Source organism: Calidris pugnax, unplaced genomic scaffold, assembly GCF_001431845.1.
Source record: "Calidris pugnax isolate Ruff unplaced genomic scaffold, ASM143184v1 scaffold95, whole genome shotgun sequence".
Taxonomy (NCBI): domain Eukaryota; kingdom Metazoa; phylum Chordata; class Aves; order Charadriiformes; family Scolopacidae; genus Calidris; species Calidris pugnax.
Window position 1 is genome coordinate 6,300,878 of NW_015090885.1, and position 18,222 is coordinate 6,319,099.

Genomic DNA, 18,222 nt, shown 5'->3' on the forward strand with positions numbered 1-18,222 from the left:
AATGGAATAAATACATCCCTCTGCAACAGCAAGTGGAGAAAGAAGAGAGGAGGTACCTGCTTGCGGCCAGCAAGTTCTGCCTTGAATGGAAAGAATCTGAGCAAGACATTTTCCACAGATGTTCATGGAAAAACATTTCAGAGCACTGCCACATTTCAAGCCTATTGTGGCAGGAAACACTGAAGTTTCATGTGCACAGGCCCCAGCTCATATATAAAAAGCTTACAGGCCTCCTGCCGTTCAGACAGATCACATTGCACAATGCGTACGCACACTAAAAACCCTTCCTTGAAACACCACTCAACTCCGAGAGATCTGGGAGGGAATCAAACTGGAGAGAATGATTTCCAATCTTAGCAAGTCTCCCCACCTTCTATCAAAGGGGAAATCAATAAAAATCAATAAAAACAACTGAGAAAGAAATTCCTTCTACCACTAAAAGCTTCATGTAAAAACCTTTAAGGGCTTCCTTCTGCTGAAAATGCTCCCCTCCCCACTTCATCCCTTATGGTGCAAGCTGAAAAATGCTGTCGAAGTCCAAACCTTCAAAGTAGGGAGGAGACTGGAATATCTTCTTATTTTTTTGAAATGGTACTGCCTTATTATAACCCCTCTAGCAGTCGCAGTTAAAATGTCTTCCTGTTACACTTTGAGAACCCCAGAAGTCAGTGCAATTGACTCATTAACGGTTTCCTATCAGGGACAAACATACTCATAAACTACTCATCACACCCCACCCTCCCTTTAATTCAGGATTTAGCATACTGGTGCTACCCAGATTTTACAGTTGGCTGCAGAGCTGCATGCCCCTGTTTTTTCTGACCCTTTGCTGTTAGTATCTTCCCTCCAGTTTCGGGGAGCCTCTCATTCTCCCTAGAAACCACTAGCTACCTCAGCAGTTCTGTCTGTCACCATTCTCATTAGGGAAAATCTGGCACCAACTTCTTTTGCTGAAGAACAAGTTTGACAGCTGCCTGTACCACAGGATGCAAGACAAGGGCGTGACATCTGAGCTGTGCTTTTATAGCTGCTCCACAACTTTGCCATTGCCTCCATCTCCCTGACTCAGTCACAGTTTGCATCAGACAGTACACCTCCACAAAAAGCCCCAAAGTAACACAACCCACCAAACGTTTTCTGTCTTCCAAATAGTAATTCCACAGTTAGTCCATTCTAACTGTGCTCATCACATGTCCTCATCATGCCCAGAGATGAATGTCTAGCAAGGATATCCAAGGAACAACTGAAGGACACGAAGTTCATCCATCAATTGAAGAAAGGAAGGTATTTCAAGCCAGATTTTACTACATGCCAAGATTATTTTGGGAAATAGCTCTCCCATAAATTGTGCCTGGGATCTCATTTCTCTCTTCATTCTTTAAAAAAGAATGAAAGGCTGACAGGGCTTCAGGACCATCCCTCCCCCTGCTCCAGCCCTGCTACTGGAATTCACACATTCCCAGGGCAGTGCTAAAGGCTGCCTCCCTTTCTTCACTCCATGTGCCAGAAATCCTATCTGGGTGAGGAGGCTGGGAGTAGAGAGTGACAGCAAGAAAGTCAAGACTGCGACATGCACACTTCCCTCCCTTGCATAGCTCACAGGTTTCCCTCTGAACCACGGATATGAATAGCATCCCAAATAGCATCTCACCAAACCTTTGGGATGGGAGCTCAAAGTGACATAAAGCAATGTTGGGAGAGTCACCAACCACCACTATTGTGCAGAAAAGCCTCCACATTAGAACTTGGATGGGAAGGGGCTTGGGATAGGTTTCATTCTTGCATCACCCCTTTACAAACGCTGCTCTCCCACTGCATCTGACTCGGATATCAGGAGTAATAGGGCTAAAACTATAGCACATTAAACCATCTTGAGAAGACAACAAAGACAGCAGGATGCTACATTTCAAAGCTTCTTATAAAGTGTTGTCCTCATTGCAAGGCTGTTCCCCTACGGTCAGCCCTTGTTCTTTTCCCAGTGTGCCTAGTATAAGGAAGTTCAGTTTTTAGAAATTACCTTGTAAAGAACAATTACTTTCATTATGTATGGAACTAGAAGTCAGGCTGCTCTTCTTTAGCCACAGACACAATCTAAAAACCCTGCAGTCCCACTATTATAAACAGAATAAATCACATAAAGAACAAGGGATGAGAGGAGAGACCTCCTCCCCAAGCTGTGCTTGTGAACAGGAGTGAGGGAGTGAAGAAAGTTTGAGATAAATGAGTGAGCTAATTAGAGAGCTCCAACATCAGATACACCTTTGGGCTACACCGAGAGCTCCTCAAAGTTGCTCAAGAAGTCACCAGCTTCGTTTACAAAATCATGAGATGAGCCTCTTGGTCATAGATACACCAGCACTACGACAACTCCGCTGCACTTTCCACTCACACAGCATGATAGGAACTCAGGCTTAACATGCATCTCTGATGATCCAAACCAACACTGGCCCACTCTCCCCCCCCCCAGCAAGTTACCATGACAGGCACGCTTCCCCAGAAAAACCTCAAGAGGCAGGCTATGTTACAGCTGAAAGTAAGGGTTTCAGCAGGGATGTGGGGATCAGGATGCCCTTCTGGGTACTGAAATTCACTCCAATTTGTGGAGTTTTTTAGTCTAGCCATAAGGGGTCTTCTAAGGTCTTCCAGTGACATGATACACTTGCCGAGGTTGCTGAAATATTACTGTTGCCTTGAACTGACCATTTTCTGCAATTACATCAACAGGAAAGGGTGCTCACGCAATTTAATGCTATGCTAATTGAGTCTGTTTTGGAATAGAAATCCAGCTTTTATTAGTGTTCTTCCAGAGCAGTCGCTACCTAATAGCAATCTAGTGATCAAGCTGGCAAATGTGGCAGCAGTTACTCCATATTGAGACCCAGCTCTGAGCCTGCAGGACCATAAAAGCTACATTAGTAAATAAAAACCCAGAGGCTATGATTACAGCCAATTCATTAAACATCTTTCTATAAACAATCAATATCACAAAGGACACAAGCAGCACCAAAGGAGACAAAGCTCTCAGCCATCACACCATTTGGAGATCCCATCCATGTTCCAAAGAGCAGGTATTTCCCAGAGACATGGAAACTACTGGGAGAGCAAAGACCTCTCTCCCTTCCTGGCTTTGGCACACAGCTGCTAGATTTTATACCAACCTGACGTCTGGAAGTCTATCTGGATAGGGTTGGATAAACCATTCACTGCTTCACGCCACATGCCACCACCACCTGGAGACCAGGCAGTCACCACACAGCGATACAGCCCAGCATCAGAAATCTGGGTCTGATACATCCTGTAGCGGAACTCATTCTCCTGCACCTTCTCCAGAACCACGCCGTCCACACGAGTCTGGTCCGTCCAATCTTCCAGCCGCACTACTGAATCCTGGTTCAAGGAGATTATGCGAGTGGTTCCATTGGGATTTGACTGATCCGTTAGTGGCTTCTCAGCTGTAATGAGGACAGAATAGCGTGGCGTCTTGATGTTTTTCGAAGACACTTTGCATGTCATCTCAAAGGTGTGGCCTGCTACAAAGAATGGCTTCAATTTCACTGCCTCCACCGTAAGCATGTAATCTGAAGAGGGAAGGAAATAAGCAGCAAGAGAGGGGTTAATAAATAGATGCAGATATTTCTGCAACACCTTCCAATCTAGAAGATTACAAATAAGCAAAGTACTTTTTTTTTTTTTGAGAGACAAATTCCAGCACATTTATCTAAACACATATGGACATCCCAGAACGTTACTCAACAGCGCGCACACACCAGTACACAACAGTTTGGGAGAAGGTGCAAGAATTCAAACAAACATCAAACACTGAACAAATAATGCAATACAGAGGCCACAGAACAATAGGACCTCCAGGACTTTCTATATTCAAGAGTAAAGGTATTAGTAGATAAGACTCAGAGTCACAGTTTTACACTGGATTTGGAAGAGCACTGTCAGAGACACTGCTGAAGTCCTCACTACTAGTGACAAAAGCTACCACTAGCTGAACTGGCTGCATTAGTGTAGCTTCTTTCATTTCTCTTGAAATCCACCCAAAAAACAATCTAGACACATTCAGCTGAACTCCCAAGATCAGCTGAAATTGCATGACAAAAAAATTTGTGGCAACACAAGAAGTCTACATCCCCAGCATCCCCCCCCATGCACACTTCTGAGTTGAAAGAGTTTGGTACACCTCTGCCTCCAATGTGTGTTCTTTTCCCTTGCTTCTCATACCTTCACCTGACTACAAGCCTACCAGAAGCCTTGATGCTTCCCAACAGCCCATTTGGCATCAAGAATGCCAGCAACACTTACTGCTCAGTTTCCTTTTGTTTCTTCAGCATTCTTCAAGTCTGCTGGCTCCTCATTCCCAAGAATCCCTTAATTACGGGGTTTGGGAAAATTATACATCTAGGAGCACAGCCCCAAGACACAAAAAATACAGGCTCACAATAAGAAATTGAGAAAATGAGGAGCGACTGAAATCAGAACCAGATAAAAGGAAAGGGAGTTGCTAGTTTCCTGGCACTGCAATGAAGAGACATCCCACACACTCAGGTTCTTCCTAAGGACAGGGTGCTGGGGCAGAACACACAGCTTACAGCTACTTCCCAAAGCAGCAGTATTACGAGAACTCAGCCAGTCCAACTTGCTGAACGGACTTTGCCGCAGCATGTTCTCGCTTCCCTCCCTAATAAAAAAAATGGGTGTAGTCACATTAAAAAAAAAACAAACAAAAAACAAAACACCACCACACAAATCACCTTTAAGCAAGGTGAAACTTCTCAGGAAAAGGGAAATAAGCAATGGTGAGATTGTTACACATTCCCCAAAACTGAACTAAATGCAGTATTATTTATGCCCTCCCCACTAGAGCAACAAGATTCTTGTCAAGATTACATTTTGCAGTGTTTTGCCTTCAAGCAGCAGTTTTCACAATGAGTAAACACAGCCCACAAGATGAGAAACCCGGTATGACAACTTTAAATCAGTACTGTATAAAGCAGATCACAGTACAGAGCTATATAAAGAAACAGCAGGAGCACAGAAGGCTGAGCTGCTTCTAATGGTCTAGCTGAGCACAGAATTACTTGATGCTCCAGCACCAACCCCCCAACACTTCCACCTGCTAAGCAAGTGGGAATAAGAGAGTTGCACATTTAGGCACTCAGGGTACAATCACAATTGAAGGTGCACACGCAGAGTCATTCTCGGCTCCCTTCTGCGAGAACTCATCGTGCATCTGATTCCAGACTTCAAATCCATTTCTTCCTCATTCTGTGTCCATGAGATTCTGATATCACCCTCTTCATAAGCTTGCAGCATTTAGGAGGCCAGCACAGACCAGTTTGCTACGTATTTTAGGAATCTAGTAAATAAACATATTTTTGCCCCAAAAGCGGAAGCACAAACAGCCAGCTGTACTTCTCCACCACATTTTGCTGCTTTCTAGGCTTTATGAGGAAGCTCTGGGCAAAAATCCCTCCCGATTCAAACATTCTTTGTGCTGTTGATCTTCATGTCAGAGCATGGGGTCCTAGACACCAAAAAAAAAAGTATATCTTGCATTTGGTCTCTCATACATGTACTTAAGACAAATACTTTCACATGATCAGAGCAGCTACAGATCTAGAGAGAAAACTCTCCCTACTGTGTGGACTCCAAATGCTCAATTATTCTCCAAGCCACAGGTCAGGTAGCAGTACCCAGGGGAGTGTCTCGTCCCCACTACGAACAGAGCAAACTTTGTTCCTAGACATCCTTTCTTGATTTTCCATTTAAGGGCAACAGAAAATGCTGCTTTAACCAATTATTTTTGCTGACAAAAAGGAGAAAAGAGTGGTGGTAGCATAGGACAGCAGCAGAAACAGCATCTGTAGAGTGCGTGGAAGAGAACATCTAAGGTCCAGAGATGTAGTTGTAGAACACCGGTAGAATTTGAAAGGGCTAGAAATTATGATGCTGAATAGAGAAAAGGAAGACATATTCTTATGACAGCCTTTTTAAAGTATTTTTCTACCTTTAAAGATCCTTAGGTTTGATGAATACAGAAGGCAGAGTCATCGCCTCTTAGGTGAGGCTTGAAGAAACACAGACCAGAATACAGAAAAGGACACAAAAACCAGCATGTACAGGCGCTGAATGTTTCTTGATGCAAGGAAGTCAAAAACAATCAAAGGAACATTTCTGAATCAGCAATAATATTAGAGATCCGTGTATGTAGCACCATAAAACAAATGAAAAGAGCCCCATAGCCTATCAACTGGAAACAACTGGATCACCATTCTTAACAGAATAGTTCTGTGCAAAAATTGTTCTCCTTCAGTAGCAGCAGATGAAGTGTAATTAGCACTCCATCACCCCCACCTAGAAAAGCATGTAGTTGTCTCCGCATGTAATAGTGCACATTATGGGAAAAAGGAGAATCCAAAGATCTGGCACCTAGAGTAAAAATAGCAAATAATCTGTAAGAAAAGTTAAGTGGAAAAGGAAAGTTTCTTCATGTTTCCTATGTTAACAAACTTAGTCTAAGATGGGCCAGAGAAGTCAAAGTACGTCTTCTTCAGAGAACTGCATCCTAAGACCTTATTTCTAATCTTCCAAGAATTGCCAAGGTGGTAATGTCTGTGTCTGGAGCACTACCCTCCACATTTGCCCCTCCAAACACATCCACACTTGCAATTCCATGCAGAGACTCACCTCCTCCTTGTAAAGCATGAAATGAATGAAAAGCATGATAAAACACACCCTGGTCAGTCATACACAGGCAACTGCAGTCAGCGGAGTTTATGTTGGAAAGCAGTAGGGGGAAGAGATCCTAAGTAAACCATACCCAAAGCTTATAACCAGCTTGGGCGCTACTCCAAGACAGAGGGCTAGCAGCAGAAGAAATCCTAGCCAAATGATTCAGATAAAATTTGAGTATTAAACCATACTTTGGAGCCTGGCAGTGCATACCTCTGCATTCCATCACCGGCCACTCCAAGTGGCTAAGCCACACTATAATTTTCTTGATCTCTACCACAAAGTGCGTGCTCAGATTTAAGAGTATATCCTGGGTAGTGACCGAAAGGAGTTCTCATAATCGAAGCCAGTCAAATTGCTAGAGAAGCCTAACAGCCACAAGGGCAAGGAGACTTCAGTAAACAGCAAACCCCTTCCCTGCACTCCACTGACTCAGGCTGGAAAAGCAGCACAATGGCCACAGCTAACAGGAACCTCCGAGCCTAACGTCAGCAGCCTCAAGTAACACCATCTCAGTATTCATAACGGCTTCTTCATCCCCCAGTGCACTAGCTAGATTGCAAGTACAGGGAATGCAACAGACATTAAGGTAATGACAGCTTTGCCTTTGCAGGAGAAGGAGACTATACAACACCCTCAGGTGCAATTGTAGCCCCAGCAGCTCCGATACCAAAAGCTCTGAAAACACAGCAGGCACATGAAGGCCCCCACCGCAGCCTGATACATGTATATACAACGCAAGGGCTCTCCCCACTGCACACACACAACTAGACCACCATCTACTAGCCTGCTCCCCTACCAAGCAAAGAGCACAAACACTTCACTCTCGCACAGCAATGGGCATGAGGATCCCAGCCACCCTAATTGGGGCTCATGCACCTAACTTAATGCACTTTCTGGTTCCTACACCCAAACCAGCTCATACACCTGGCAGCTTGGTGCCATGGGTATGGGAATTTCTTTGCTCAGGAGGAACTGCCTGTCTGTACTATGCAGTGTCTATTGTACATCAGCAATGGTAAGGACAAGTGGGTGGCAGAAATATCACCTATTCTCTATTTGGAGTACTTCTCAGAAAGATTAACGTGCCCTTGCTCCCAATTAAATGTGAAGGGAGGGCCTGGGTAAGCATTTAGGACAAGAAACATTATGTAAAATACAATTCTTTTGTAAATTAAAGACAGAAATATTAACAAAACCCCAAATAATAGTACTTTTGGGATTTGGAATTTCAATTAAAAGAGAACATTCTCTTTCACAAAGAACTCCACATAGATCCAAAGTTGACAAGACCGGTTGAAGAAACAAGCACCAATTCTGCATTCCACTGCAAACAGCAACTGTGTTTTAAATATAGGCGCAGTACTCACACTTGGATAAATAAAATTATCTTTTAAACTATCAAACTTTCATCCCAGAAAGAAAGTATCTATAGAGACAGGCAAAAAGAGAATTCCTCCCTTCCTTTACCCCTGTTTTACTGATCAGAATTTATACTCTAAATAAGCAAAAAAATAACAATATAATTGATGCTCTTAATTTTTGAGGTGACATAAAGATGCTTTGTTTGTCACCCTGGCAGAGGAGAGGGTAGAAGAAAGAGGGGAAGAAACAAATCAGGCAGACTGTGTTGAAAATACTGGTGATCTATGATAGCCATTGGCTGCATCTGCAAAGCTGAGTAAGCAGAAAGACGTGTGAGCATTATTGGTCCCAACAGAACAAAATAGGAAAAGATGATAAGAAACCTTAAGTTAAAATGAGCAAACATACAACTTAGTATACAACACACACAAAAAGGACTTTGACATCTTCACATGATGTTTATATTTCAAGCAAAGGCTTCCTTTTCCTGAAAACCCCTCTGTGCACACTGACCCAGACACAACATAAAACCATTTCTCCTTTCTCAAAGAGCTCAGAACAACCTTTTCCAAAGTGAGATTTCTCCGAACTCCTCCCCCAGGCACTGCTCTAAAGTTAACACAGGCGATGCAAGTAATGAAAGAGTTGGAAGAAAAGCCTCTGTGTAGGCACGAGCTATCCCAAGGAAGAGGCAAATTCCTGTTCTCTCCTTAGGCAAACACGTGGGAGCCTGGCTGCTTGCTTTTATAAGCACTGGGAGCAGTTAGGGACTCAAATCACCAGAGATACTTGTCAAAACAACAGTCAGAGCAGAGGCAGCAGCAGATTAACTCCTTCATAGTTGCTGGCTACAGCACTGGGCTCCCAGCCGAGTCTGGAGCTCACATGAATAGGATATGGCGGAGGACAAGGCACAGAGAGAAAGGCAGCTGGGGCTAAACTGCTGAAAGAGTGGGGCGCGTGAGGGGCAGAAGGGGAAGTCAAACCTATATATGCCCCCCCTTGCCCCTTTATATACATATAACATGCTTTTTCAGGAGGAGGTGGTGTTTGTAGGAGAGCTCGCTTTCACATCATAAATCCCCCAACTCCAAGTTTTGCCAACAAAGTGTACTCTTCAGCATAGGGACTATAACATTTACATTTGTGTTGCAAAATTTTTGGAATAAAACCAGAAACAAGGGAATGTTCACACCTGTCACGGTTTGTTTTCCCTCAGAAATGTCAACACAGGCTGAGACTTTTCAACTCCAGCTGGTCTCTCTAGCTGCTCCGAAGGCGATGATCCATTACGCGTGCATGCACACACACACACTCGTGTTGTAGCATAACAGCTGAACTAATTGTGACCAGCATTCAACATTAATGAGAGATCTTATTCCTGCTGGAGAAGCCAGCTTCAGAAAAAAAAAAATTGACCTTTTCATGGACCATGCTTAATCTGGGGATGGAGGGAGTACTGAGCAAGCAGCCCACCATTTCTCTCTCCACTGAAGCAGAATCACAGCAGAAGCTCCCCAATTCAGTGTTTAGGGATTATCCCTAAACAGCTTTAAACTGATTTCAAACTATTTGTCTCTGAAATCTGTGATTGCCTGACCTAGACTGTTAAACAAGTCTATCAGGATAAATGCTGCTTAGCTAAGCACAGATTTTTGCCAAAGACGTTATATCCTAGGTTATCCTATTCCTTCTGTTCCTATCTAACAGACCCTCCTGCATGACCTCCAACCTAAGTCAAAATGGCATCACTCTACATGGCATCCAGGATAGATAACACCCATTTTAAACTCATATTAAGCAATTCAGGCAAATACTGACTAGAGCTAGTTCACTTCTGCTTAAAAAGGTCCAAATCCAAGCAAATCACTGAATGACTTTGTTCTGCCACCCACTTATTTTTTGATACTCTGGTACTCCTATGCCCACAGACTTCCTCAGAAGTGCCTTCAAAACATGGGCTCGTAGGAGAGAGAAAAAACAACTCTCAAACTGGCAGACAGAGAACACCTAAAGTGAGTGACATTCCTCTTTCCACCTCCAGACAACCTCATTGCTAGCAGCGAGATGCATTCTAGAGACACCAAAATACTCAGACTCATGAAAGGAAGCAATGACCCCAGCGTCACTGGTGGATGCCACCCCTGCCACAATAACAGCTCGGCTCCTGGAAGTCTCAGCCATTTGATTGACATATCTCTCCTTCGCACTTCTACTCCAAACTGTTGCATAAAACTGGTGAGTGTTGTTAAGTAGTTACTTCCCTCCAAAAATAAGAGATCTTTACACAAGGTAACAGTGTTTTTTCCCTCTTGGTAAGGCAGAACCCCATTTCCAAAGCCCTCTAGCAAGCCTTCTGGCAGACAGTCCTACTCACGAGAAAACTATCTCAGCTACCCAGGTCTTTCAGTGAATAGGTCCAAGATTCCTACCTTGTGTAGCCCAGAAAATGCTGACAGATGCAGAAGTCACATCTTTGCTCTTTATCCAGCTGTTGTTGCGGTGCCTACTCCATGCAGAGATGACACAGAAATAATCCCCTCTGTCACTTTCTGAAGTCCACTGGATTCGTAAACTGAAGGTGTCCGCAGCCTTTTTAGAGAAGATGATTTCCCCGTTCTGAGTCCGCTCTCTGCTCCTGTCCCCAAGCAGCAGAGTCCAGTCTGCATCCATAGTGGCCAGGAGTTCCTCTGTCACCAAATCGTCACTGCGCAGACGCTTCCTATAGTACCAGGAAACTGTGAAGCGGATATTGGCTTCGGTGTCCTGCGCGTTTGTGATCCTGCAATTGAGCTCTGTGGGGTCATCTGAGAACTTGGGTGTTTTAGAGGCATTCAGATACACCTCATAGTCTGGCTCTGCAGGAGAAGAAACAGAAGAAAGAGGTCAGAAGCTACAAGCAGAAGGGAGAAAGTCCCAGAGGTTATTCAGAGATACTGCTAACTTCTAATGCCCATTGTGTGAAAGCACCTGAACTAGAAGTCAAGTTCCAGAATATGCATTTTTCTTACAAGACCCGAGAACTGGGAACTCGGACTCCAGCTCTCAGTCTTGCACCAGTCTGACACAAGTACCCCTAGGCCTGCATTTCCATCAAGACCTTTCATATGTCTATTCAGACCACTTCAGAAAAATCAGGACTCGGGGAACTTGTCGAGCAAAATCAGTCCCTTCTTTAGGCCTGTCCCCAAGAACCCACCATGGGGGCTCAGTTTCAGCCCAGCCAGTTGCCTTTTGCACTTGTTCAAATGCTGGGGCAGCCTCCAGTAACAGGAGACTGGTTATTCTCTAGCTTTGGACTGACCACAGACATCCCATTTCCCTAATTTCTCTCCAGAATAAGAGGCTATTTCCTATCCTGAAATGCCTTCTTTTCCACACTCAACCATCCCGTGCCTCTATAATACATTTTAAAATGTTAAAAAGCAAGCCAAAAAACCAAACACCTCATTCACCCACACACCAAAACCCGGGGGTACCACCATTGCAGTGACCACAAGCAGCACCAATAGCGGTGCACAGCAAATTTCAGTGGGCAGCATAATAAATACTAAGTAGGTTTAAAGTCAAAGACATGTAGATCAGAAGAGCCTCATGGTCTGAGTAAGTGAAGTACATGCTGTACAGTTATGAGGCTGGAATACCTGAAATTCAGGGGTTAAGAATGGGGCTGTTGTATTTAAATCTGAAATAGCTGGCTGTCCAAAGCCTAAAAGCGATAAGGCAGCGGCATGGCTATTTTCTCTCGGACTACAGAGATAGTAAAGGAAAAAGATTACAGCAAGAACTTTGCACCACAGAGGAAATACATATTTATTTACTAGTGTTAGAATATTTTTGTCTTGCTGTCTACTATAATGGAGTAAAAAGACTAGCTTTCCAACTGTTTGGCCAATACTCATCACATAGCTTTTACATTGTAAGTGTATTCAGCGCTCTATATTTATTTCTTGCTTTGTGTTTTATTTGGCATTTTGCCCTCCTAGAAACAATTAACCAAAGCTATAATTGGGACAGAGAAGGCAATCCGAGGCTAAAACTTAGGCTTAGCTCACCAGTGAGCCAAGATAATAAAGCATCTTAATAGAACTGCTGCACAAACTGTGTGCACATGCACTTTTGGATTTCAGATGCAAAGGATAAAACCAATTGTATTAAGCAAGCTGGCTGCTGCGATGTCAGCTTGCAGGAAAGATCTCTCACCATTAAGCGTTATGCATGCAGTGTCCTTGCATCTAGCAAGAACAAGGGCATTAATACACTCCAGAGTATCTAGTGATACTGATGGTAAATTTCTGCAGTGCAAGGTAACTCATAAGCATAAAAGTACTGTTTACATAAGTACAGAATTCCTTCTACCAATGAACATAAGTGCAGATTTCTGCACATTTTCAGTGTAAGCCAAAATAAAAAGAAAATGCACAGAATTCCTCTGCTGCAACCAAGGCACAGATAGTAGTGGGCAAACCCCACTTTTAGTGTTAAGTCCTCATAGAGCCTACAGCTACGCTCCTCTGTCTCATTCACAGAAGACTAGTCTTTTCCAGGGCCTCATGATATATCGATCACTCTGCGATTTTCTTATCATTCCCCTCACCTCCCCTTCCCCCCTAAAAAAGAAGGCGTTCAAGACCAATTAATATTTTCACAGCAACAAAGACTATGAAAGCAGAAACTCTTCTCTAGACAAGAATATAAGAAGGAAAAAACTGTAGCAAACTTGAGTTCTTAGATAATCACTTCAGGTTTATTCCATTTGCGGGCAGGGAAAGGACCGCTAAGAAGAGTTTTGGCTTTGACAGCACCACTCCAGATAGGCGCTTCACCCTGACAGACACTTAAACAGAGGATTTAGAAAGAATAAAAGGCTGGCTGGATAAACCTCATTCCTCCACTCTGTCAGCTGTCAAAGAACAGCCTCACTGACAGTTCAATGACTTAATACTCCAGCAGCTCTTAACTTCCATTAAGGAGGAGGAGTTGGTAAATTCTGGATGCAGCTGAAAACCTGAAATGCTGAAAATTTATTCTACTTTCCTTGCCCTAGCAACCAAGCATTTGCTAAAGAGCATATTTTATTCTCTCCTGTTCCCAAATAATGCCAAATCGGAATGGAAAAAGTAAGGAATAGTCCTACAGGTACAGTCACATGAGAATACATGAGAACGCAGTGCACCTGCGCACGCATGAGTATTTGTGGGGGAAGAGGGGAACACTCACAAATTGAATCTACAGTTTGAATGTCTGAAAGAGGACAGGAAATTAAGACATTCATCACTTGCGCACTTCTAGCACAGATTACAAGTATACTTAGATACAGCCACAACTCAACTGCTCTGTATGATGCTAAAACACAAAATTTAAAGTCATGGTCACTGGGATTCGGCCTCATGACACAGCTATTTATTTCTGAAAAACAGGCTTCAGAGCGGGCTCTCTATATGCTGTCCTCATTCAGTACTTTTATGTTGGAGGAGCTCTGCCCTTATAGCTGGACAGTACCACCAATTTCTGATGACAAGAGGCTCTCAACATGTACCTTGAGGGTTTAGGCCTGGATACTTGCATCCAGCCAAAGCTGGGAACAAACACCAAGTACTACAGCTCAACCAGTTCTCCTCCAGCCTCGCATCTAGGTTCATTCATGCCTCCAACACACAAACTGATACTTTGCAAATTTTAGCAGATGCACACACCTTACCTACAGCAGCCTTCAACACCATCATGAGTTTCATTGCTTCTAAACTGAAGCTATTCTCTCCAAGATTAAACTAGAGGACAGGATGGGTAGGCTGACATATCTAGACCTACCCCTAAAATGACAGGCTTTTTAGAAGTTTTGCTGGAGTTTCATTTTCAGTATTTCTCCCAAGTAACTTTACTTCTAAGGATATTTGCATAAAGAGAGATCTCCAAGCTTAAGAGTTTAGCTGGGATAATGCAAAGCAAAAGAAAGCAAAAGCCTTACAATCTGCAGCATACATGACACAGTGGATCTCCAAAACAGATTTGTCTTGGGAAAGAGGGGTAAGGAAGGATACTGTCAGCCTGCCCTTGTAGGCCAGGTAGATCAGATAAGCCTGTTGAATCTTTTCCTACAGCTTCTGTTCCTCATTCTGTCAACAAGTCTTAAATGAACAACTGTTAAATCACAGCTGTCTCCAACCAGCTCCTTGCAAAATAACATGGACATTGATGGCATTAGAGCTGTAAGAAGGGAAAACCACCAAGAAAAACTGAGGGATAAAGGAGGGAGAGAATAAAGAGATCATAAACTTTCTGTTTAAGTAGACTTTTTTTCTCCCACTGATTAATTAAAAGAACTCACTGTAGAAATACTGCAGCAATATATGGAAGCCATAACTTCAAGTGCACAAATAATCCTTTGCTTGTCCAAAAGGCTAAAAATCCACTCATCTCTAGGACTGAGTGATTAAAACTGCACCACAGTGAGTGGGATGTTAAATACTGCAGGAAAATCTGCTCTAGTGCCCACTATGCTAATCAACACTGCTAGCATTGTTAGCCACAAACTAGGTCTTTCTCAGTCACATTATTCAATAGCTATGTGACATGGTCTATGTAAAATGGACTTGTGTGTTGAGGGAGGAGAATAAAGGAGTATAAAAGTCATGTTTCATTCTAAATCCATCAGTAGGATGTGGCGTCCCTAGCGATTAAAAAAAACAAAACAAAAAGCCAACAGCTCTGAAAGCTATTAGAGTTCATTATGAAGTTTCCATTATAAATAATTTTTTATGGTATATGACTCATAAAAATCAGGGGAAGCATCTGATATCACTGTGTTCAGAGCTCAGAGAGAATGCCTGTTGCTGGATCAGAGCCCTGCTAATGGTACAAGGGAGGTGAAAGGGGACAACATGACAACAGGGGCAGCTTCAGCCCCTGGAAAACAAGGCAGGCTTTTAAGTTCTATTTCCCAATTGCGGACTGTTCACTAACAACAGAAAGCAGAGCACATGGGAGGGACATGCGGTAAGAGATTCAAAACCCTATAATGTGCAAACCCAAAACCCCACAGTATAGATCAGTATTTTTATATGTGATAGAGAGATACCCTACATATAGATGATAAATGCAAACGAGAGAGAAACTTGCACAGAAGAGATTCTGCAAGGTCCTCTCCCCTTTTCTGATGGTACATTCCCCATGAAGTCTGAAAATGGAATCACTCACCTAATGCTGTCACCACCACACTGACTGGTGCAGATGTCCTCTCCACCACCTTATACCAGCTTCCGTTGTGCAGTGGTACCCAGACAGCTGCTTGGCAGTAGTAGTACCCAGAGTCTTCCACATCCACATCACGCACCAATAGGCGATAGGAGTTCCTATCTACGTGGCTCAGGCTGATAAGAGTTGAATCACTGACAACAGAATCACGGTCCACGCTTAGCAGAATCTGAGCATCTGACAAGGTATCATCAGGTGATGCAGAAAAATACCACATCACCTCCGCCTGGAAAATACCACTCCTGTCTGTTGTGATGTTGCATGTGAGATCCAGGGAGTCTCTTTCAGTCACAGACACGTTGCTTGTTGAAATGACCACATCTAGAGCTTAGAAATGAAGAGACAAAAATTCAAACAAAAAATAAAACTTTAATTTTTTTTATTTTTTTTTTATTTAAGAGTCCCCTGTAAGTTATCCAGGACTTCACTTTATCTTACAGAAGCTTCTGAAGTAGCTAGTAGCCCTGCCTTCAAATGCCTGCTGGCTATTGAGCTCCATGATCTATTATAAGGGAAGCACACATTATCAGTCAAGCAAGGGATGCGTGACAAGGCGAGAGGAAGGGAGGGAAAACGGGGTTTTTATAACTCAAAAACAACTAGTCCATGAAAGCTTTGTTCCCATCACAGGCAGCATGTCACCTTTGCACAGCAGGAAAACGTGTACAGGATTTTCCATTCTCACAGGAGGGTCAAGGTGGTTCGGGACTAGCTCTCAGAAGAGAAAGTGTCCACTGAAATCACTAGGAGCTACATTAAAACTCAACTTGGTTCCTGCTGAAATGGGTTTGAGCTCCTCTAACAGAACCAATTTAGATAAGAAGCAGCCCCATCCACATACTGGAGTCCTGACTGACCTCAGGTGTGCTGCAGAAACATGAAATGAAAGCAAACAGAAGGCAGCACTAACTCATACTGCTGACGACTCCACTTACTGCTCTGACCAATACACATTGGAAATTTAAAGCAATGACAATTGCCACTTAAAACACATTTAACAAACTCCTCCAATGGCCAACGATTTTTAATATACATGGCACATATATATGGTCATAGCCAGCATTCAAATGCATTCTTCTGAATTCTGTAGGTTACCAGGCTGGCCACAGCTTTGTTAAAAGAAAGCCATAAAATGAAAGTGTCAAGATCAGGAGTAGAAAAACTGGCCTTAGTTACTGATGAGAAGTGAACCAAGGGTGCTCTGTGTGTTGTTTGCAAACCTCAGTGCAAATCATTCACCAAGTTACCTGGCCATCTCATGTCTCTACTTGCTCATTCCCTCATTCTACATTGCCTCGAGATTAGATTTGGATCTCAGTGCAGCACCATTCCCACAGTGGGTAAAGCAGCTGCTCTTAAAGTCTCAACCCAGGACAGTAGACAGGGCTGCTACAGAAATGGCTCTTCTCAGCAGATCTATGACCAAGATCATGAGTAAGTATACAGACTCCTACCTTAAACAGGCAGCTATGTCTCTGGTGCAGATTAGTGTCTGCTGTGTAAAACCATGTTCTATTACATAATAGGTACCCATCTGTAAAAGCTTTCTAGGATTATTATCAGGAATGAGAGACAACATATAAAGGCCAGAGCCAGACTAAGCAGCCACAACTATTGCCAATAAAACCAAGCGATACTCATCTGACCACTCACCACCCAGTGGCACAGAGCAGTCAACCTGAACAGAGGGTAGCAAGGCACACTTGAGTGGTAAACAAAGTCTACTGCCTGATGAGTATCTCATTGAGATTTTCCTCACTGTCTTATCATGGGATTGGAATCAGTAGGAAAGCCTAGTTAATTTAACAGACTGATACTAGAGTACAAAATAAGATTCATCTGCAAGGTTAAGGGCAGCATTTCTCCAAGGAACACTTCTGTCTTCACAAAATTGTGATGGGCATTAAGAATCTGGCAGTATATGCATACAGAGAGACTCTCTTTAAGAGAGTTTACCCATATGTATTTCTCAATGCTCCTTTTTTGGTTACAGACACGTCTGAAGGCCTCACTTTAGGTTATATACATCTCGTGCAAGGCACTATTAAACAAAAATAAAAAAAAAGAAAAAGACATCTGAGAACAAAGTTGGGCCCAAAGATGTCATACTTTTAGGAGATGAAAGTAATGGGCAAGTAGATTGAAGAGCAGCAACAGAAAAAAAAATTACAGCCCACAGTTACAAGTGACATGTCCATGACTTTTTTTACTAGATATGTTAATTCAAATTTTGGTGTGGTTTTGTTTTGTGGTTGTGGTTTTTTGTGTTTTGGTTTTTTTTTTTCATTTTACAAATTCAACCCCACAGTTTATAGCAAGTGAGAATGAGAGAAGTGCAGCAACCAGGCATAGCATTTACAACTCAAGTTCATTTTAGAATTCAAGTGCAGAGGTTTCGGATGTCAGCACAAGATGCTCTTCAAGTCCTACTACAGGACATGTGGGTAAAAATTTCTACAACTTTTGCTGGAGAATAGCCTATCCCATTTAGCATAACTTTTAAAAAAAAGCCTTCATGGCCTTGACAAAGTGCCGTGTTGCCAATGACTGAGCTAAAACTGAAGGCAAAAAAAACCCTGAACAAAAATCAAATAAAAAAACCCACAAATAAACAAAACCGCACACCCAAACCACATTAAAAAATTGCAGTACTACCGGTCTTGGCCATCCTCATCCTGTTTTCAGTCACTGGTTTAAACCCCACCTACTTAAACCAAACTCTCCAAGTGCAACAATATAGAGAATTACAGCTCTTAATTAAGCAAACCCAGCCTCAGCAGAGAGCACTGCAAGCTTTGCTGTGAAACAGACACCCTGAAAAAGAGGGGGCAGATGGATCCTGTCAAATTTCACAGGCTAAGT

General features: G+C 42.9%; 1 protein-coding gene across 1 annotated transcript in view; it reads right to left on the reverse strand.

Moving 5' to 3' along the window:
* PTGFRN (prostaglandin F2 receptor inhibitor) overlaps positions 1-18,222 on the reverse strand; it is a 76,820-nt gene that overhangs the window by 18,948 nt on the left and 39,650 nt on the right. Inside the window, exons 4-6 of the mRNA XM_014947427.1 lie at positions 15,304-15,687; positions 10,539-10,964; positions 3,159-3,578 (exon numbers count right to left, since the gene is read on the reverse strand). Coding sequence (XP_014802913.1) covers positions 3,159-3,578; positions 10,539-10,964; positions 15,304-15,687 — 1,230 coding nt within the window. The remainder of the gene's footprint in view (positions 1-3,158; positions 3,579-10,538; positions 10,965-15,303; positions 15,688-18,222) is intronic.